The 17,504-nt window shown below is 34.5% G+C and overlaps 3 protein-coding genes across 3 annotated transcripts; 2 read left to right on the top strand and 1 right to left on the bottom strand.

The window, feature by feature from the left end:
* LOC18593640 (protein disulfide-isomerase 5-3) lies at nucleotides 642-7,236 on the top strand. The gene is made up of 15 exons (XM_007020955.2): nucleotides 642-825; nucleotides 1,170-1,260; nucleotides 1,486-1,580; nucleotides 2,585-2,642; nucleotides 2,993-3,177; nucleotides 3,301-3,358; nucleotides 4,452-4,492; nucleotides 4,578-4,652; nucleotides 4,963-5,019; nucleotides 5,329-5,395; nucleotides 5,507-5,641; nucleotides 5,852-6,073; nucleotides 6,584-6,745; nucleotides 6,854-6,931; nucleotides 7,038-7,236. Exons 1-15 carry the CDS (start codon nucleotides 785-787, stop codon nucleotides 7,113-7,115), a joined length of 1,443 nt encoding a protein of 480 aa, XP_007021017.2. The 5' UTR covers nucleotides 642-784; the 3' UTR covers nucleotides 7,116-7,236.
* LOC18593641 (early nodulin-like protein 3) lies at nucleotides 7,624-8,865 on the bottom strand. Its single transcript, XM_007020957.2, has 2 exons — nucleotides 8,441-8,865; nucleotides 7,624-8,342 (listed from the first exon to the last, which is right to left on the bottom strand). Exons 1-2 carry the CDS (start codon nucleotides 8,634-8,636, stop codon nucleotides 7,891-7,893), a joined length of 648 nt encoding a protein of 215 aa, XP_007021019.1. The 5' UTR covers nucleotides 8,637-8,865; the 3' UTR covers nucleotides 7,624-7,890.
* Nucleotides 11,108-17,412, top strand: LOC18593642 (TBC1 domain family member 15). Its single transcript, XM_007020958.2, has 12 exons — nucleotides 11,108-11,653; nucleotides 12,191-12,286; nucleotides 13,033-13,136; nucleotides 13,272-13,411; nucleotides 13,497-13,595; nucleotides 13,694-13,816; nucleotides 14,348-14,436; nucleotides 15,232-15,337; nucleotides 15,431-15,528; nucleotides 16,296-16,550; nucleotides 16,828-16,911; nucleotides 17,088-17,412. The coding sequence occupies exons 1-12, from the start codon at nucleotides 11,564-11,566 to the stop codon at nucleotides 17,100-17,102; spliced, it is 1,299 nt and encodes a 432-aa protein (XP_007021020.2). The 5' UTR covers nucleotides 11,108-11,563; the 3' UTR covers nucleotides 17,103-17,412.

Genomic DNA, 17,504 nt, shown 5'->3' on the forward strand with positions numbered 1-17,504 from the left:
TTTATTTTGTTCAATCAATTTTATATATTTTTATTTTAAATCAAATAAGTTTTTATACTTTTTATTTTTAATCGAATAAATATTTAATTAAAATATTATTTATTATTTTATGTCATGTGAATCTAACGTGATATGTTAAAATATTATAATTGATTATAATGTGACATACTGATATATCATAATTAATCATGATATAACATATTAATTTGATATAATAATATAATTATGTGATATTTTTTACTTTTCACATCAATATCATATAGATATAAAATGACAAGTAATACTTTTATTAGTGATAATTAATTAATAATTAATTATAAAAATTTATTGAATCTCAAATAAAAACACAAAACTTAATTCAATATAATAAAAAAATTATTAAATATTTTTAAATAATTTAAGAGCTTCTTTTATTTGATCATCTTGCAAAAAAAAAAAAAAAGAAAGGACGTATTGAATTTTACAGACAGAATCTTTGATCCAGCATCAACTTTGCCCCTACTATCCGATGTGGCAGAATTTAAGAGAACAGCTCTCCTATTTTTCCGCATTTTAAGCCTGCTTTTACCAGCAGCAGATCGTGGCCTGCAGTAAAAATTTTAAAATATATATAAAAAAAGGGGAAACCCCCGGATAAAACGCAGGAGAGTTAAGTAGTTCACGACTTGGCTCGCCTCTCACTATTTTTTTTAACACTCGAAAAAAGGCTAATTTTCCATTGCCAGATCTCTTGCTATTAAAATTTTTCTCTTCGAAATCTGATTTGGATTGGTTCATCGCAGCCATGATTTCTTCAAGCAAGATCAAGTCCGTCGATTTTTACAGGTTCAGATCGATCTCCCTTTTCTCTTTCGAAATTTTCGTGGATCTAAAGCATTTGATAGGAAAAAAGGAACAAATGAAAACCGTTTGCTGCTGGCATTGCATTATATCCGTTTGAATCATTTTGGTGATTTTTTTTTGTTTGATTGCGAAAATTTGGATGGTAAATTTGTTGAATGAGCTGAATTTGTTATTGAGGTTTAAGGACATATACGTGACCGAGTCACCTACTGAATTTCTTAGTTAAAGTTATATTTTTTTTTTGGTTAGAATTTCTGTTGTGTGGTTAAGGAAATGTTATAAGGATTATCCTGTTTTTGTCGATTATGCTTTCCTTTTTTATACAGGAAAATCCCGAGAGATTTGACAGAGGCGTCGTTATCCGGTGCGGGGTTATCTATAGTAGCAGCACTAGCCATGATGTTTTTATTTGGAATGGTAGGCAGCCTTGCTATTTACTCCAATTTTGATTTGATACGATGTGCTTGGCGTTTAGGTTGATACTTCATCCCAAACAGCATTTCTCCAACATCTTTTTGTCTTATTATTTGTTGCTAATTCTTTGTCCTTTCTCTGATGATACTTATCAGATTCATCGTAGTTTATAAGTTAAGCTGCTGCCTTGCTATGAACCAACTGTGATACATGACATTGATTTTGCAGGAATTGAGCAATTATTTAACAGTCAGCACCTCTACATCAGTTATTGTTGACAAGAGTTCTGATGGTGAATTTTTACGCATTGATTTTAACATCAGGTGCGTTTTTTCTGTAGCAATGCTACTATTTGACCTTCTCAGTTGGTTGAAAGCTTTTTGGTATTTAATGCTTAGCCTTTATGTGGCAATGTCTTAGATACGATCTTGAATTATGAGCTGTTTTTGTCACGTATCATCCTTGTGTCATTTATTAGGGACATTAAAAATAGGTTAGTTATCTTTTGTTCTGTAAAAGTTAGCCTTGAACTTTTGTTGGCATCATTTTTTGCCATAGTCTTTGTCTCTTCATGTATTAATAAGTGAAAAAAAATAGGGCATAGCTTGAGTATATCTAAGTTTGTGCATCCTGTATATGAACTTGTGCATTAACATGGATGAGTCTTGGTATGGATTCTGATATTAGCTGTTTGTTGCTAATATGATTGAAGGTCCAGTTGAACTTATGTCAAATCAGAGGCAGAGGGCTTGTTTTTGTGTAGATTGAGCATGTGGTTATATGGGTTATCACTGCTTATCTATATTTGTACATTGATGGACACATTACTGTAATGGGCAGGATTGGCTTGAAATTTTTGAATTTGGGGTCTTGAGAAGATGACGATACTTAAGTTTCTACTCTATCTCATATTTATTCTCAATTGAGCTTAGCATGAAGAGAGAGCTTTCATGTACTGAGGCTTCAAACTGTGTTCCAATATTCTTGCTTGACTAGTAAATAAAGAATGAGATTTCACTGTATTGTGACTCTTAGGGTGCCTTATGCTACTTTTGAGTTTTCCATACAAATTTTTTTCAAACTGTTTGAGTTATGTTGCTACATGTCAATTACCACCCGGTTAAGCATTAATCCAAGCATTTATTTGGACATACTTTTATGGGTTTTCTGCAAAACTGTCATAGGTTCGGTGGAACTCTCTTTCTTGCTAAACTGTCAGTGATCTCAATATGCATGTTTCTCTTCATTCCTGCAATATCCTTGAGCATTCAAGCTTTATTTTAATGATAAATAATTAGGTTGGCTGACAATTCCAATTGATCTGCAGTTTTCCAGCGCTCTCATGTGAGTTTGCTTCTGTTGATGTGAGTGATGTCTTGGGAACTGTAAGTTTCTATTATCTGATGTGTTTCATCTACTTAATTTTATTGAAAAAGAATACTTATGCTTCTGTTTAGCACTAAATTTTCAAATTCCTGACATAGAGTATATGTGAACACTTTTAGATGTGAGTTGTATCCTGTTCACTATCTTTGTTGAAACTTATCTGATAATATTTTTGATGCTAAAAAAATGAAATACAGCACACTTTTTTATGCCTGGCTTTTGTGTTAATATTTGCCTGTCAGTCTATTTTCATACTCCATTCTTCAAGATGCCTGAATGTTTTTCCTTTATGCCATCTTACCATGTAAATTTTGGTCCATATGACTAAATTTGTGCCTTCTGTTTGCAGAACAGGTTGAATATAACAAAAACAATCCGAAAGTTTTCTATAGATCCACATTTAAGATCCACTGGTGCTGAGTTTCATGCTGGACCTGTTCCACATTTCATTAAGCATGGAGATGAAGTTGATGAAGAAACTGTTGAGGGTTCCGTACCATTAAATGGTGTTAGCTTTGACAAACTTTCACATCTGTAAGTGGATCAATTCAACCTTGCAAGCAATTTAATTTTGTGTATTATGTTCCCACTATGGAGCTTTGTTAAATGCCAATTTAGGTGATACCTCTATTGATTGATTTGAGTGGTTTTTTGCAGGTATCCAATTTTGGTTGTCAATTTTTATGCTCCTTGGTGCTACTGGAGTAATCGCCTGGTAATCTACTATTAGCATGCACAATCTTTGTCTTGAAGATACTTGCTAAAAACATTATTGGCTAGCTCTCACTCTGTGGAAACTGGTCATCATAAATGACTTGTTTTGCAGTTACGTAGTTGCCAAATCTTACTTCTTTTTCAAGTAACTCATTTTGTGACTTCATGCACTTCATTTATATTCTAATAGCCCTTTAATATACTCTGTGATGTGATATTTTCCGTAGTAGGGCCTCAGCATGTTTAGCTCCATGTGTGTCTTTCTATACATGCTTGTTTTTCTAAATGTTCTAAACAATAGCACATAGAAATGAATTAAACCCTTGCTGCTAAGGAGTATGAAATCTTAGGTGGACCTGATAGTAATGGATGCTTTCAGCATTGATGACTACTACAGTTGCTTAATTAAGTTTAATTTTCTTTTTTTTTTTAAGAAAATTTTGCTGTTAATGTTTTGGAAAAATAAGTCAGCAAGATGAGTAGGAAGAGGTTTATGCTACCTGGCTTGCCATTTATGAAACAGAAAGCTTTAAAACTAATGGATTTTATATACTGAAGCCGTTATATGTAATTCCAGTACTGGCACCCAAACATGCTTCAAAGCCATTATATGTAATTCAGGCGCTTCCTGCAAGCGAGTTTGCCTCCGAAAATTAAAAAAAAAAAAGAAAATAGTAATTGGAACAGATGTTTTGCAACGTAAAATGTAGAGGATGGATTTTCTCTTAAATTCAAAATAATTTTTGCTTATACATGTATACTTCCTTTTGTCTAAATGGACTTGACAAGGCAAAGAACCTTTTTTTTTTTGAAAGATAATAAAGCAAAGAACTTGGTGGTCTGATTAAGCACACTTCTTTAACTGAGAAGGATTATGAGGATCCTTAAGAACATCCTTCTTAGTCCAAAGGTTTCATAAAATAATGATAAGTGCCAGCATCCTATGGTTTGCGTTTTGTCTTGTTTAGTTCTTGTTCCTTTTTTGGACGGCTTAAAGGTCATATTGGAGCTTAAAACTGTTCCTTTTACCACTGAGAGCTTAGGGTGGTTTCTTCACGTATCAGTAGCCTCATCATGTTTCTTTTTGGTTTCAGAAACCATCATGGGAGAAAGCGGCCAAGATAATAAAAGAGAGGTCTGAGCATACATCATTTCTCTTCCATGGGATAAATTTGTAAATAGCTTCTTGATTTAGCAATAAATTTTGCACCCTTGCACAGATATGATCCAGAAATGGATGGGCGTATTCTTTTGGCAAAGGTTGATTGCACTGAAGAAGTTGACTTGTGTAGGAGGTATGTCTTTGTTGATGCCTGATCACATGTAAATTGATGCTTTCTTGTATGAGAGTTTGATTATATGTCATTATTTGACCACAAATCATATTGTTACATTTTGACCAATTTGATGTTGTAGATACATAAAAATATGTACCACTTCGTAAATTTATCTTGCTTCTAACATAGAATTATTTCCCGAATGTTGCATCTTTTTCATAGCTTTGCCACAAGTTTAATCTTTTCTCTTTCTCTTTCTCTCTTTCTTCCTTTTCTATTTTATCAATTGCTATCATGCTCACTTGTTCTGTGTTTCTTTTTCATTAAGGCATCACATTCAAGGGTATCCATCTATTCGCATTTTCCGAAAAGGCAGTGATTTGAGGTAAACGAAAATATTTTACATACATTTTCGACCCTTTTATGTTAATGGTTTAATGCCCCCCACTCACTTTTCCCCCTTCAGTCTCACTCCCTCTTTTCCTTATGTTGCTTGTTACTGACAAATTATTATTATATTCTAACATGTGAAGCTTGTACATGTATTATTCTTTGGGGCATATATTTCACCTTTCACTTTCCTTTGACCACTGACTAGAGGATTATGCTTTCTTCTAGGCTATTTAGTTCTGCTGAACCTTCTGTATATTTGCTGTGCAGATTCACCTTGTTGTCTGACTTGTGTGTGTTTCAGGGAGGACCATGGACACCATGATCATGAATCTTATTATGGAGATCGTGATACAGAAAGCCTGGTTAAGGTACAATTGCAATGAGTATTGAATTGGCTGTTTGCATTTATAGATCAGTTATAGAAATCTTATAAGATAAAGGTACACGTGTGACCTAATTTAGTTGTCTGTTTCTTACAGACAGTGGAAGAATTGGTTGCTCCTATACCACTGGAGTCCCAGAAGCTGGCATTGGAGGATAAATCCAATATAACAAAAAGACCAGCACCAAAGACAGGAGGATGTAGAATTGAAGGATATGTGCGTGTAAAGAAGGTGATAATTATGGTCCTAAATTAGACTCTGACCATTTGACTTCTTTTACTTGTAATTTCTTAGTCCAATCATTTTTGTTTACCCTTGAGATATGAGCGATAGAAATGTGAGTTATGTCATCCCTTTGATCTCTAAGTGTGCCAATTTTTGGAATTGTTTTTCTTTTTATACTTTAAACTTAAAGTATTAAGTTTGACTTGCACTTTGCAGGTTCCTGGCAACCTTATCATTTCTGCTCGTTCAGCAGCCCATTCTTTTGATGCTTCTCAAATGAACATGTCTCATGTCATAAGCCATCTTTCATTTGGTAAAACAATTTCTCCTCGGGTACTGAGTGATGTGAAGCGGTTAATTCCTTATATTGGTAGAAGCCATGACAGGTTGAATGGTCGGTCATTCATTAATCACCGGGAGTTAGATGCAAATGTTACTGTAAGTTTAACTTTTTATATGATCGTTTCTGTTTAGTTGTTTATTTTACCTTTTAAGTGTCATGGTTTTGACATGAACATTTTATATGCCTTTTTGTCAAAGCAATCAATGATGCTTTACCTCTGCGGCTGAGTAAGCTATGTGTATACCTTGATTGACAATAAAGAATTTTCTGTTCTAAAAGTTTTTTCATAATCTAAAATCTATAAGATGAACCAAACTAATTCTCGATTAAATAACTTGTAATTGGTCAAATGAGTGGACTCAATACTAATTAATAACAAAATTAAATGTTAAGGTCTCTGGTAGAGATTATGGCAATTGTTACAATAGGAAACCTCGTTAGAGATTTCAGTCTTCTTTCTGGCTGCAAAGACAAATACTTGTATGTGGAAAAGAAGGGACTGCCCTTGTAATAGAATATTATATCTGCTGAAATGCTGTTATAGTTTTTTGAAATGTGTAAATCTCTTAATTTATGAGCTTCATTGTTCTTAATTGCATCCACAGATAGAGCATTACCTTCAAATAGTCAAAACAGAGGTGGTTACAAGAAGATCTTCTCGTGAACATACATTAATCGAGGAATATGAGTACACAGCACACAGCAGTCTGGCACAGAGCATATACATACCTGTCACAAAATTTCATTTTGAGTTATCTCCAATGCAGGTTATTCTTCGAACTGATTAATTATATTTGAGAAGGTTTTACCTTCCATTCTTATTGGTTTTTGTTTTTCGTTAACATAATGGTTTTTTATTTTCCTTTGGTACTCAGGTTTTAATAACAGAAAACCCAAAATCGTTTTCGCACTTTATAACCAATGTCTGCGCTATAATTGGAGGTGTTTTCACGGTTAGTATCTTATTACCCCTCCCCAACAGCCTTTTTCTTTTCCTTTAAAAATTTGCCTTAGAAAACCATAACTGCGATATTGACGAATCTTCTCTGTGGATTGCAGGTTGCTGGGATTTTGGATTCAATTTTACACAATACAATTAGGCTGATGAAAAAAGTAGAATTAGGCAAAAATTTTTGATAGAGAAGGCAAAAATAAAAATTTGTTATTCTGTAAAGAATTCTAATTAGTGAGGATAATTGAGATGTAGCCCTTTTCACACATGAAATGAAGCACAAGAATTTTTATTGCAATGTTTCTATGCAATAAACTTACATCTTTCTTTCTCCTTGAAGAAAAAAATGGAGAGATGTGGTTACCACATTGGTGAATACCCAGGAATGTGACTGTTAGGTACTTGATTTGTTTATGTTTGAACCCATTCACTTTTTTAAGTGATGGATTGAAATTTGATAATTTAGCATAGCTTTCAATATGCAGTTTATTAATTGAGGTTTTTTTTTATAATTTGTTGATAGATGGTCTTGTATCGATCTGGTAATTTATTGAAATTTCAGCATAGCTTAGAGCTCGATGATTTTTATTTATTTTTTTTTTCTTTTGAAGTTTGATAGATTTGTCTGAATGACTTACACGCTTGTTTCTTCCTTGGCAATGGAAACAGGAAAAAAAAGTAGAGAACAGAAGAAGCTGGTAAGCAGTATCCACACAGTATACAATCCATATTTATTTCTCTGTTTACAAACAAGCACACCAAGTACTATACATCTATCACCTTATTCCTTTAGTTTTGACAATCAATTGTCAAGGAAAAAAACACAGTTGAACATAGTTAACACAAGCTGAGGAAGATCAAAGAAAGAAAAATGTCAAAAAAAAGAAGAAAAACCCAATAGAATCAGAAAAAAAAATTCAAGAAATTAAGCAATCCTATTCATCATGGAAATTCTTCCTCTTAGAATGCTAGAAGAAGAGTTGAAGCAACAAATGCTCCAATTGAACCAGCAACACTCGTGAAGACTGAAGAGGCTGCGTTTTTCTGATTACCCTCGTTGCTTGGTGCTGGTGTTGGGTTAATCTCGACTGTTCCAGCGGGTGGAGACTCGCCGGAGGGGGCTGGAGATGGCATTATGTCGATTGAACCTGAAGGCGGAGGAGAAGGGGGGGCGGTTTCGTTTGTGCTTGAAGAGCGGTTGCTTCTATCAGCCAAGACGACAACCACCAATTTCTCATTCTTTTCACAGTTATCTCGGTTTCCACTGACGAAGTAGTAAGGCCCCGAACGGCTCAATGAGAAAACAGTGTGGCCATCCTTGTAGTCGGAGATCGGTGCCTCTGTGCTGCAGTTTTGGTAGGCCTCCGCCGTTACTTGAAGCACTGAATCATTGTTCGGTTGGTAGACAAACACTGCGGCATGTCACCACATACAAGGAAAAATGAAAACAAAGTTACACTATATTAGAACTTAGAACCAATGAATCTTTAGTGATAAACCAATGACTTACCAATGGAGTCTCCAATCTGAAATCTGTTTCTTTCTGCCCATTGGTTATAATTTTCTGCATAGCTGCCATTGTGAAGGCCCCAGTTCACTGTGAATTCCCTTGCATAACCATTCTGAATCAGCAGCATGAAACAAAAAAGACCCAACACATGAAAGGCTTTGCTTTGATAATCTGATCCAAAAATGGAGTTAGCCATTGCAAAAACAAACAGAAAGGACAATCAAAAACTGGTGTTTGAACCAAAAACTGTAAACTTAAGTGAAACAAAAGGGGTTGCTACAAATGGGTGCCAAGCCCAGGGTTTTTGTAGGCCAACTTGCATGGAACTTTACAAACTGTGGCAGAGAAGCCTTGGCTTCTTTTCCAGATTCTCTTTTCCTTTGGGATTTCTTGGCTTCTGGTGCAAAGCATAAAACTTCACCTTATTATAGTTTGTAAGAGCTAGAGTATTCTTCTGCTCTCTTTTCAATCTTTTCTGTTACTTACTTTATCATGGGTTTATGCTTTACTTGACCATAAACAAGAATATTCATGTCTTGCACTTTGGGTTAAACCAATTGGCATCTTGTATAACTTAATGGAATTTGGGTTCACATCACAAAATTTTTTTCCCTAGAATTGTTCATCCTAGGAATTAGCTTGATGAAATGCATTTAGGCTTTGGTTTTACCTTCTTGCAGCATTAGAATTAGAAAAGAGACCAAAATAAAGAAAAGCATGAGTTGGAGATATAGACAGGTATGCACATCTTAAATCTGTTTTACACTCAAGAATTGCTGGTATCTTGCAAGGTGAATGAAGTTACAGCAATGGTGATTTAGTAGCAAAATAGGTCTTCCTCATTTCATCCAGAATAATATTTTTTGTTTTCTTGTTGAATTCCATTTCCTTCTCTTATATGCTTATATGCATCTGGATTTTCTGCAGAATTGAAAATGAGGGATGACAAAGAAATAATTGTCCAACTGGTTTAGTCATGGTCATGCTTCCTACCTAATTAAGGTTAAGTTTGATGGCTTTATTAACCAGTCTTGAATACTGAGGTCTACTTTGTCCTGACCTGCTTAGAACGTCATCAGGGACAAGATCTAGACAAAGTCAGACATGAAATAGATCATTCAGCTATTTAATTTGCTATGTTTGCCATTGTTTAATATTGCTGATTAATCCAGTCTCAGGAAAATAGAAGTCCTCTGAAATGTTGTTCCTTGCTATGACTTTTCCAAGGAGATATTACTCTCAGAACTTGATAGGGAGATGTCTGAACAACTTGACCAGTTCCTGTTTCCTGACCAACACCCCTCTTGCAGCTACTTAACCCTATCTGCAGAAAGTAAATAGGTAATCAGATACTGCTAGGAAAAAAATGGGGACACATATAAAAGCAAGGAGACAGGGGAAACTAAAGGCAACCAGAAAAAGAAAGAAGGATAATGGAGATGATATGCAGCTGGAAAACTGTCCAGTTGGTGAACTTGGGTCCTTAACAAATGATCAAAATGTTACTACATGGTCATCAGTAAGAAATGCTGATGGAGATTGACTACAATTCTAGATTCGAAAAAAGTTATCTTAATTTTTTTTATATAAGAGAGTATTATGACTCGAAATTAAGATTTTTATCGAAATTCTATTTCACTTTTACCCCTTAAGTTAAATCCGAGCAGACAAGAGGGCCTAAGGACAGTTGGTAAAACACTAAAAGGTAAAAAGAAGAAAATTGAATGGATCAAGCTGGCAGCCTGGCAACTTCAACTCCTCCCAGTGACTTCGTCCTTGCTAAATTAGAACCCCAACCAACCTAGACAGAAAGGGTCCTCTTCAAGTTGGAAAGCATTTATTTATATCTTCATATCTTTGCTGAATAAGTTGGCAAGCATTTTATGAACCAGAACAAATCATATTCCCTGGTACCCACAGGCATTCTTTTTCTAATCACTACTATGTTTTTAAGGAACCCAATGCTGTTCCATGTCCAAACATTTCTCTCCTTATGATCAAAAAGATTAATTGAATAATGCAAATGCAATAATTATTCCCACCATTAGTGATGAATAGAGTCATTACCTTCAAAAATTCCCATTTATCATTACAGAGTATTAGCTGTCATTTGAGACATAAGATTTGTAGGCTTTTGGATTTCATTTTAAGACAATGTCACTCTTCTTCCAAGATCTAAGTTATGACAGTTTATCACAAATTTTTGGGGAGTCAAAAGCCAAGAATAGTTCAAGCAAGTTTCCCCATCACCCTTGTCTTGGTCAGCTGGTCATGGTCATTGTCATTGTCATTACCCACATGAACATGGGCACCACCACATCTACCACACCTTGCTGGGGAGAAATGTTCTAAAACTCTCATTTAAAATACCAAGAAAATAAAAAAATGGGTAAAAAGTGAAAACCCAAAAAAGAAATAGAAATAAAGGAAAGTTAGAGCATTACCCAAGAATCATGTGAATCTCATATAAGGAGTAAAGGGCATTAAATTGAGGCAGCAAATGAAGTAAAAAGAAAGGCAGGAAGATTATAGAGAGAAAAGAAAAGGTCAAATTTAACTAGAGGCAAAACATAGGAGAGAAAAGTCAAGTCAACATGAACATAAAGAAGCTTAGAATTTTTTTAGAAGCATTAAGTTTTTGTTCTTGGGGATTTAATTTAGAACATAAAAAATGAAAAATGGGTGGCAGTTAAATTTAGACAAGGACAGAGAAACATGAGGGAGACGGTTAAACTCAACGCATAAAACGGCCAATTGTATTCTTTTATGTCCTTGTGTTTGTGAGATGGCAAACTTTCTTACAACCACCATGGCTGCCACCACCACCACCACCCACCAAATAAACCCATAATTAACGCCCAAAAAAGAAAAGAAGATTTCTTTTGTTTTATTTTTGTGAAAAAAAAGGGAAAAAAAGGGTCAAGGAAATTCTCCTTCTTTTTGTTCTTTGAAGAGCTTGACTTGGCTGGCCCCCCCATTTTCTCAACTTATTCCTGCATTTCTTTGATATTTCCTTTCTGGGTAGTTCTTATTCTGATCAAAGGTTACAGCTTTTGGTGGCTTCTTTTTTGTGCCAAAAAGGTAAAATACTTTATTTCTTCCTTTACCTTTTTTTCTTGGTAAATGTGGGGGGCTGCTGCAGAACCTGCTGATTCTTATTATGAGGTTCGGCCTGAATGCACTGATGTTCCAAGAACCAGATTTAAAATCAAGGTTTGTTTTTTTCTTTTTTTTTTAGTCGAAAAAAATGAAATTTTGGACACCCTTTGATCTTAATTTGGACCAATGATTAAGAAAATATTGGAAAGGAAGCATCGTTTATATAATGTGGTTCATTGGATAATATATTTGGATTAGACTTATATGAAAAAGGTTTTTTTTTTTTGCTTTGTTATTGGTTATAATTTGATTGAATTTTAGCTCAAGTGAGTTTATCCAATTGAGGGCTTTTCATATGGATTTGATAGTATGAATTTGAGATTTGATCTTGAATTTGTAGATATATAAAACAGTAAAGTTTTAGAAGTTTTGTTTTATGTGGTTTCTTATCATGGTCAATTCACTGTCAACTCAATGTTTTCATGGCCAAAGTTTCTGCTTCCAGTTTAACAAATATGGTTTCTTTTTAACTTTGTTGATTATGTAAATGAAGCTGCAATATTAAAAAAGGGGCTGTGACAGCCTAATTAGCTTTCTGCTGCATTGATTCTGATTCACTGACGATGCTTTTGTTTTTCTTTGTTTATGTAGCCTGGTAAAACTCTAAGTGCAAGAAAATGGCAAGCTGCATTTTCTCCAGATGGGCATCTGGATATTGGCAAAACTCTTCATCGAATCCAACGTGGGGTAAGTGCATATTCATGTTCAAAAAGATTTTTTCTTTCTTGGTAGTAGATTTCAATTGATTCAAATGCAAGTGTAGTTTTGCAGAATGCATTAGATATACAAGTTTCCAGAGTAGTTCATTCAAACTTCTATAGTCGTCTGATGGCCATCCTTATATATCAGACTTGAAAGCTGCATGGATGATTTGGTTGCTTCTTTTTCTGTGACAGTCATTCATATACTTAGTATCCTGTGTAGCTAGGACCGTTTCCACCTACAATTTAGTTTTTAGTAGGTCTTAGTTGCTCTCATAAAATAAGTGTACTAGTCATCAAAACCAGGATTCAAATATAGACTGTTTTTATTTTTTATTTTGTGTACTATTGGTGAGAATTGATCCAGATATCTTAATGCCGAGCCTTCTATAGTCGTGCTTGTAAATGATGTAGAACATGCAAATTGTATCCATGAAAGAGTATGGATAGTTTATCACTGCAAAAGATCAAAAGCAAACTCATCAGTAAGTGTTCTATGTAACTTATGTTAATCACACTGGATGGCAGCATTATATATATATATTCAGCAATGCAACTTGACTGCATATTCTGACATGTATTATGTCTGAATCTTATCTGTAGAAGAGCATATGCATATATGCTGTTGAGTAAGGTTATGTTTATGTATGTTTAAATGCATGTACATGTTTGTACTTATTTGTTGTGGTCTCTATCTATCGCTATTATGGTTTTTTGTTCGGGCAAACATAGGGGATCCATCCCTCGATTAGAGGAGAAGTTTGGGAATTTCTACTTGGCTGTTATGATCCTAAGAGCACATTTGATGAAAGGGAGCAGATACGGCAACATCGAAGGTAGTCCACTTCTCCTTTGTTTGTAAATTGGTACTATTAGGTTATTGAATCTTTGAGAGATTGGATCTCTGCTGGACATCTTTCCTCACCAGGAGATCATTTGCTGAGTGTTGTTTTCTCACTTCTATATCTCAGGGTGCAATATGCTAGATGGAAGAATGAATGTCGTGACATCTTTCCTGTTGTTGGAAGTGGCAAATATATTACAGCACCTGTAATCACCGAAGATGGTCAGCCCATTCAAGACCCCTTAGTACTTTTAGAAACAAATCCAGGCAAGTCACTGGCACTTTACCTGCTTAAAATAATATTTTGCTTGAAGTGAATAAACCAGGTATTAATATTTGATGAATTATTCAGGTGCAAATGCTAATGGTTCAGAAATGGTGAAGGAGCTTACCAGTCGTGGTCCCTTGGACAAGAAAGTAATCCAGTGGATGCTTACATTGCATCAAATAGGTTGGTTATTGTTTCTATTTTAAATGCATGTCTCGCTTTGATTTGTTGCTTTCTTCTCTTAGTCATGACAACATTTCTTGAATTTATGTTTCTGTCAGGTCTTGATGTCATTCGCACTGACAGGACTTTAGTATTCTATGAGAAGCAAGAGAATTTGTCAAAACTTTGGGATATTCTCTCTGTTTATGCCTGGATAGATACAGATGTTGGCTATTGTCAAGGTGAGTAATTATAAAAAGTTTTGTTTCCCTTACTGGGATGGCCTTCTTATATGATGATAATAGTTTCCATATTGGTAACTGCCTCAATCAAGTGAACCTTCGATTTACTTATTTATGTATCTTAAAATGCCATTAGTTTAGGCACTTTGTTTGACTTGGTTAGCATATGATTGTAGCATGTGCTTGACATTGTGGTGACTGAATATAACTATAGGTTTATAATTTTAAAAAACATTATGAAAGCCTTTGAATTTAGTTATCACATCTAGATTTTGCTAGTATTTCTAACATGGTCTTTTATTCATCAGATTCATCTGTTATTAAATTCAAGATTTTACATTCCATTCTGTGCTAAATATAAAAGTTACCTATTCCTGGTATTTTCCTTTACGGCCTTCCACTAACTAACCCTCTCCCTATCGTAATTTCCATTTGCTCTACCTCTCTTTGTAAATGAGGGAAGAATAATTATTTTATGTACAATCTATAATTCTAATTCTGAAAGCTAAATTCAATTACAATGTTGAGCAGGAATGAGTGATCTTTGCTCCCCCATGATTATCCTTCTTGAAGATGAAGCTGATGCATTTTGGTGCTTTGAACGTCTGATGCGCAGATTGGTACTTTTACTTACTTTTTTTAATGCCGATCTATGACAGCATGATGTCTTATCTTTACATATGCATTAAGTCCATTTTCCAGTATTGAACTAAGCTCGAGCTCCAAGTGGGTTTATTTTATGTTTATGTGTCTTTAAAGTTGATATTTATCTTTGTTAGGTGCAATTCTGACTCCTAATCCTCAGGATCTTTTAGGATTCTCATATGTTCAGTGTGAGAATGCTATCTGTAAGTACTGGTTGTGTTCAAGATTGTCTAGTCCAATAATTCCTACTCAGTCGTTCTACATGCTTTGGAACAGGGATGCATTTTGCCTCCCTGTGGATTCATTTTACTGGGTTGCTTTTATGAATTGAAATTTCCATGCACCATTGGCAGATTTTACTATTATGTCCTTATCTGCCACATATCATTGCATACGTTTTGTAATGGTTAGTTGACACAAGATTGCCATTGATAGATATTGCCCTTTATCTTGTCAGACCTTGCTTGTTCTGTCTATTTGGTTTTCTCTTCATTTAATCCATTCAAAAAGAAACATCAGAAAGGCCCAAAAAAGCAGATTTGTGTATGCTGACAGTCTAACCTCAAAGAATTGGTTTTATAGGATGTGTTTTATCCATCTTTGCTATAAAATCTTACTGCTTTGTTAATTTATCACATAAGGTGTATTTCAGTATGATCAATTAAATATGACTCTTTGATTTACCATAATCATTTCTTTTTAAGGATTTTCTTGTTTTCAGCTTTATTACCAGTTTCTTATGATATGTGTTTCTATTTTAAATCTTAAAGCGAGGAAATTTCAGATGCACTGAGAGTTCTGTTGGGGTGGAGGCACAACTTAGTAATTTGGCTGCCGTAACTCAAGTTATTGATCCAAAACTTCATCAACACTTAGGTAAGAAATGAAATTTATTGTGTTATGCATTATGCTTTCTTTGCACATGTTGTATGAAGATCATTATTTTCTATTTCTTGTATTGGTTTACAGAGACACTGGGTGGAGGTGACTATCTCTTTGCTTTTCGAATGCTAATGGTTTTGTTTCGTCGAGAGTTCTCATTTTGTGATTCATTGTATTTATGGGAGGTATGTTCAACATTTCTAATACCATTGTCTGATTTTATTGAATTTGAAATATATGATGAAATGCTTTGTAAATTACCTGATATCATTCTTCTGAAACAATACACATTTCCATGATAATTGTGATTGTTTCTGACTCCAATGATTTTATAGAACTGTTTGTTCATGGATTTGACTTTTTCAGATCTTAGAAAATTAAGTTGATAATAAACCTTAAGGAGGGATTCTTATGAAACATTTAGATGGATATTTCCTTTGATAGAACTGTTTTTTTATGGATTTGTCTTTTTCAGATCTTAGAAAATTAAGTTGATAATAAATCTTAAGGACGGATTCTTATGAAACATTTAGATGGATATTTCCTTTGTGTTAACTTAGTTCTTTAACCTGTGGTGTGACTGGTTTTCCAAGGAATAAAGATGAACGGAAAAATGATAAAAGTCCTATGAAATATCTTTATACATTGGAGAAGGTTGCACCAATTATTAAAATTTGTGATTTTCAATAAGCTGTTTTAAGGAGTGTATTCAAGATGCATCCAGGGACATTGAAGAAAAATCATTTTCACCTTGACAATGTTTTACAGTTTGTAATTACTTATGGGCTAACATAAGCATAAATGTTTGGTTGTGTTATGTCAAGCACACTGTACAATTTCATGGCCAACGTGAATCAATTCTGTGTTTATAGTATCTATACTTCTGATCCAGTATGCTTCACATGAATTTACTCATAATGTTGCTTTGTCTGGTTACCTAAACTTTCTACAGATGATGTGGGCTCTGGAATATGATCCTGACTTGTTCTCTCTGTATGAAGAACCTGGAACAAATGTTGAGAAGGCCGAGGGTTCTAAAGGAAAAACAAAGTCAATACGTCAGTGCGGGAAATATGAGAGAGAAAATATGAAAATTAAAAGCTCTGATGCTCCCCTCCCCATTTCTGTTTTCCTTGTAGCCAGTGTCTTAAAAGATAAGAGCTCAAAGCTACAACAAGAAGCTCGGGGCCTGGATGATGTAGTTAAGGTCAGCTTATATTTTTTGTAGCTTTTACTCTAGGATTACTTGGGGAATTGACCTGGAACTTCCCATTATGCATTGCTGAAGTAGGTGTCTGTCCATGGTTAGGACCTTCCAAAACCCTGAGCATTTACGAATGGTTTGGGTGCTGATGAAGCCTTATATCTGTATACTTTATCTATAAAAATTTTCCCTCTTTTTGTGGGACTGCTGCAACTTTTATCCATTTGATGTTGTACTAATGCCCTACCTGTCTCGTTATCTTGTTTTTGTTCTTTTTCAGATACTGAATGACATAACTGGAAATTTGGATGCCAAGAAAGCTTGCACTGGGGCAATGAAACTTCATAAAAAATATTTAAAAAAGGTACTTCTACTTCCTCGTTTCCTTTTAATTATGGCATTGAAAGACCTTCATCGCGTGAAAGGCAAAAAATTAGCAGCATAGCATAGTAGGCGGTAGTCCTTGAGTTCATACTCATTTCTCAAGTTTTTCTGGTAAATCTTTGAACTCAAGTCTTTCATTTCATCTTGTGACCACAGGCCAAGAAGACATAGCATAAGCTAAACCGTGTGACGTTTTCCACCCAGTCATGAAATAATGAAAATTTTTCTTGTATGCCACGACTTGATTTGGGAGAAGATTATTCATTTACTTCCAGATGAATCCTGGCTCAGAGATTACAGTATTCTATAACTACTCCAACCATCAAATGTTTTGCTATATATGTGATATCAACCTTCCACATTACTTGTATACGAAAACACTGGTTACAGGGTCTCTATACAAATCCATTGTTGTATAGGCATATCTTGTGTTTTGTAACCATTCAAATTTCAATGAAATACAAAGAAAATTAGCTGCTTATGCATGTAGTCTCCATACCCTTTTCATGAGAAAAGAAAAATTACAGAACTATTCCACTTGCCATATGAAGGAAAAGCACAAACAAAAAGAAA

Source organism: Theobroma cacao, chromosome 7, assembly GCF_000208745.1.
Source record: "Theobroma cacao cultivar B97-61/B2 chromosome 7, Criollo_cocoa_genome_V2, whole genome shotgun sequence".
NCBI lineage: Eukaryota > Viridiplantae > Streptophyta > Magnoliopsida > Malvales > Malvaceae > Theobroma > Theobroma cacao.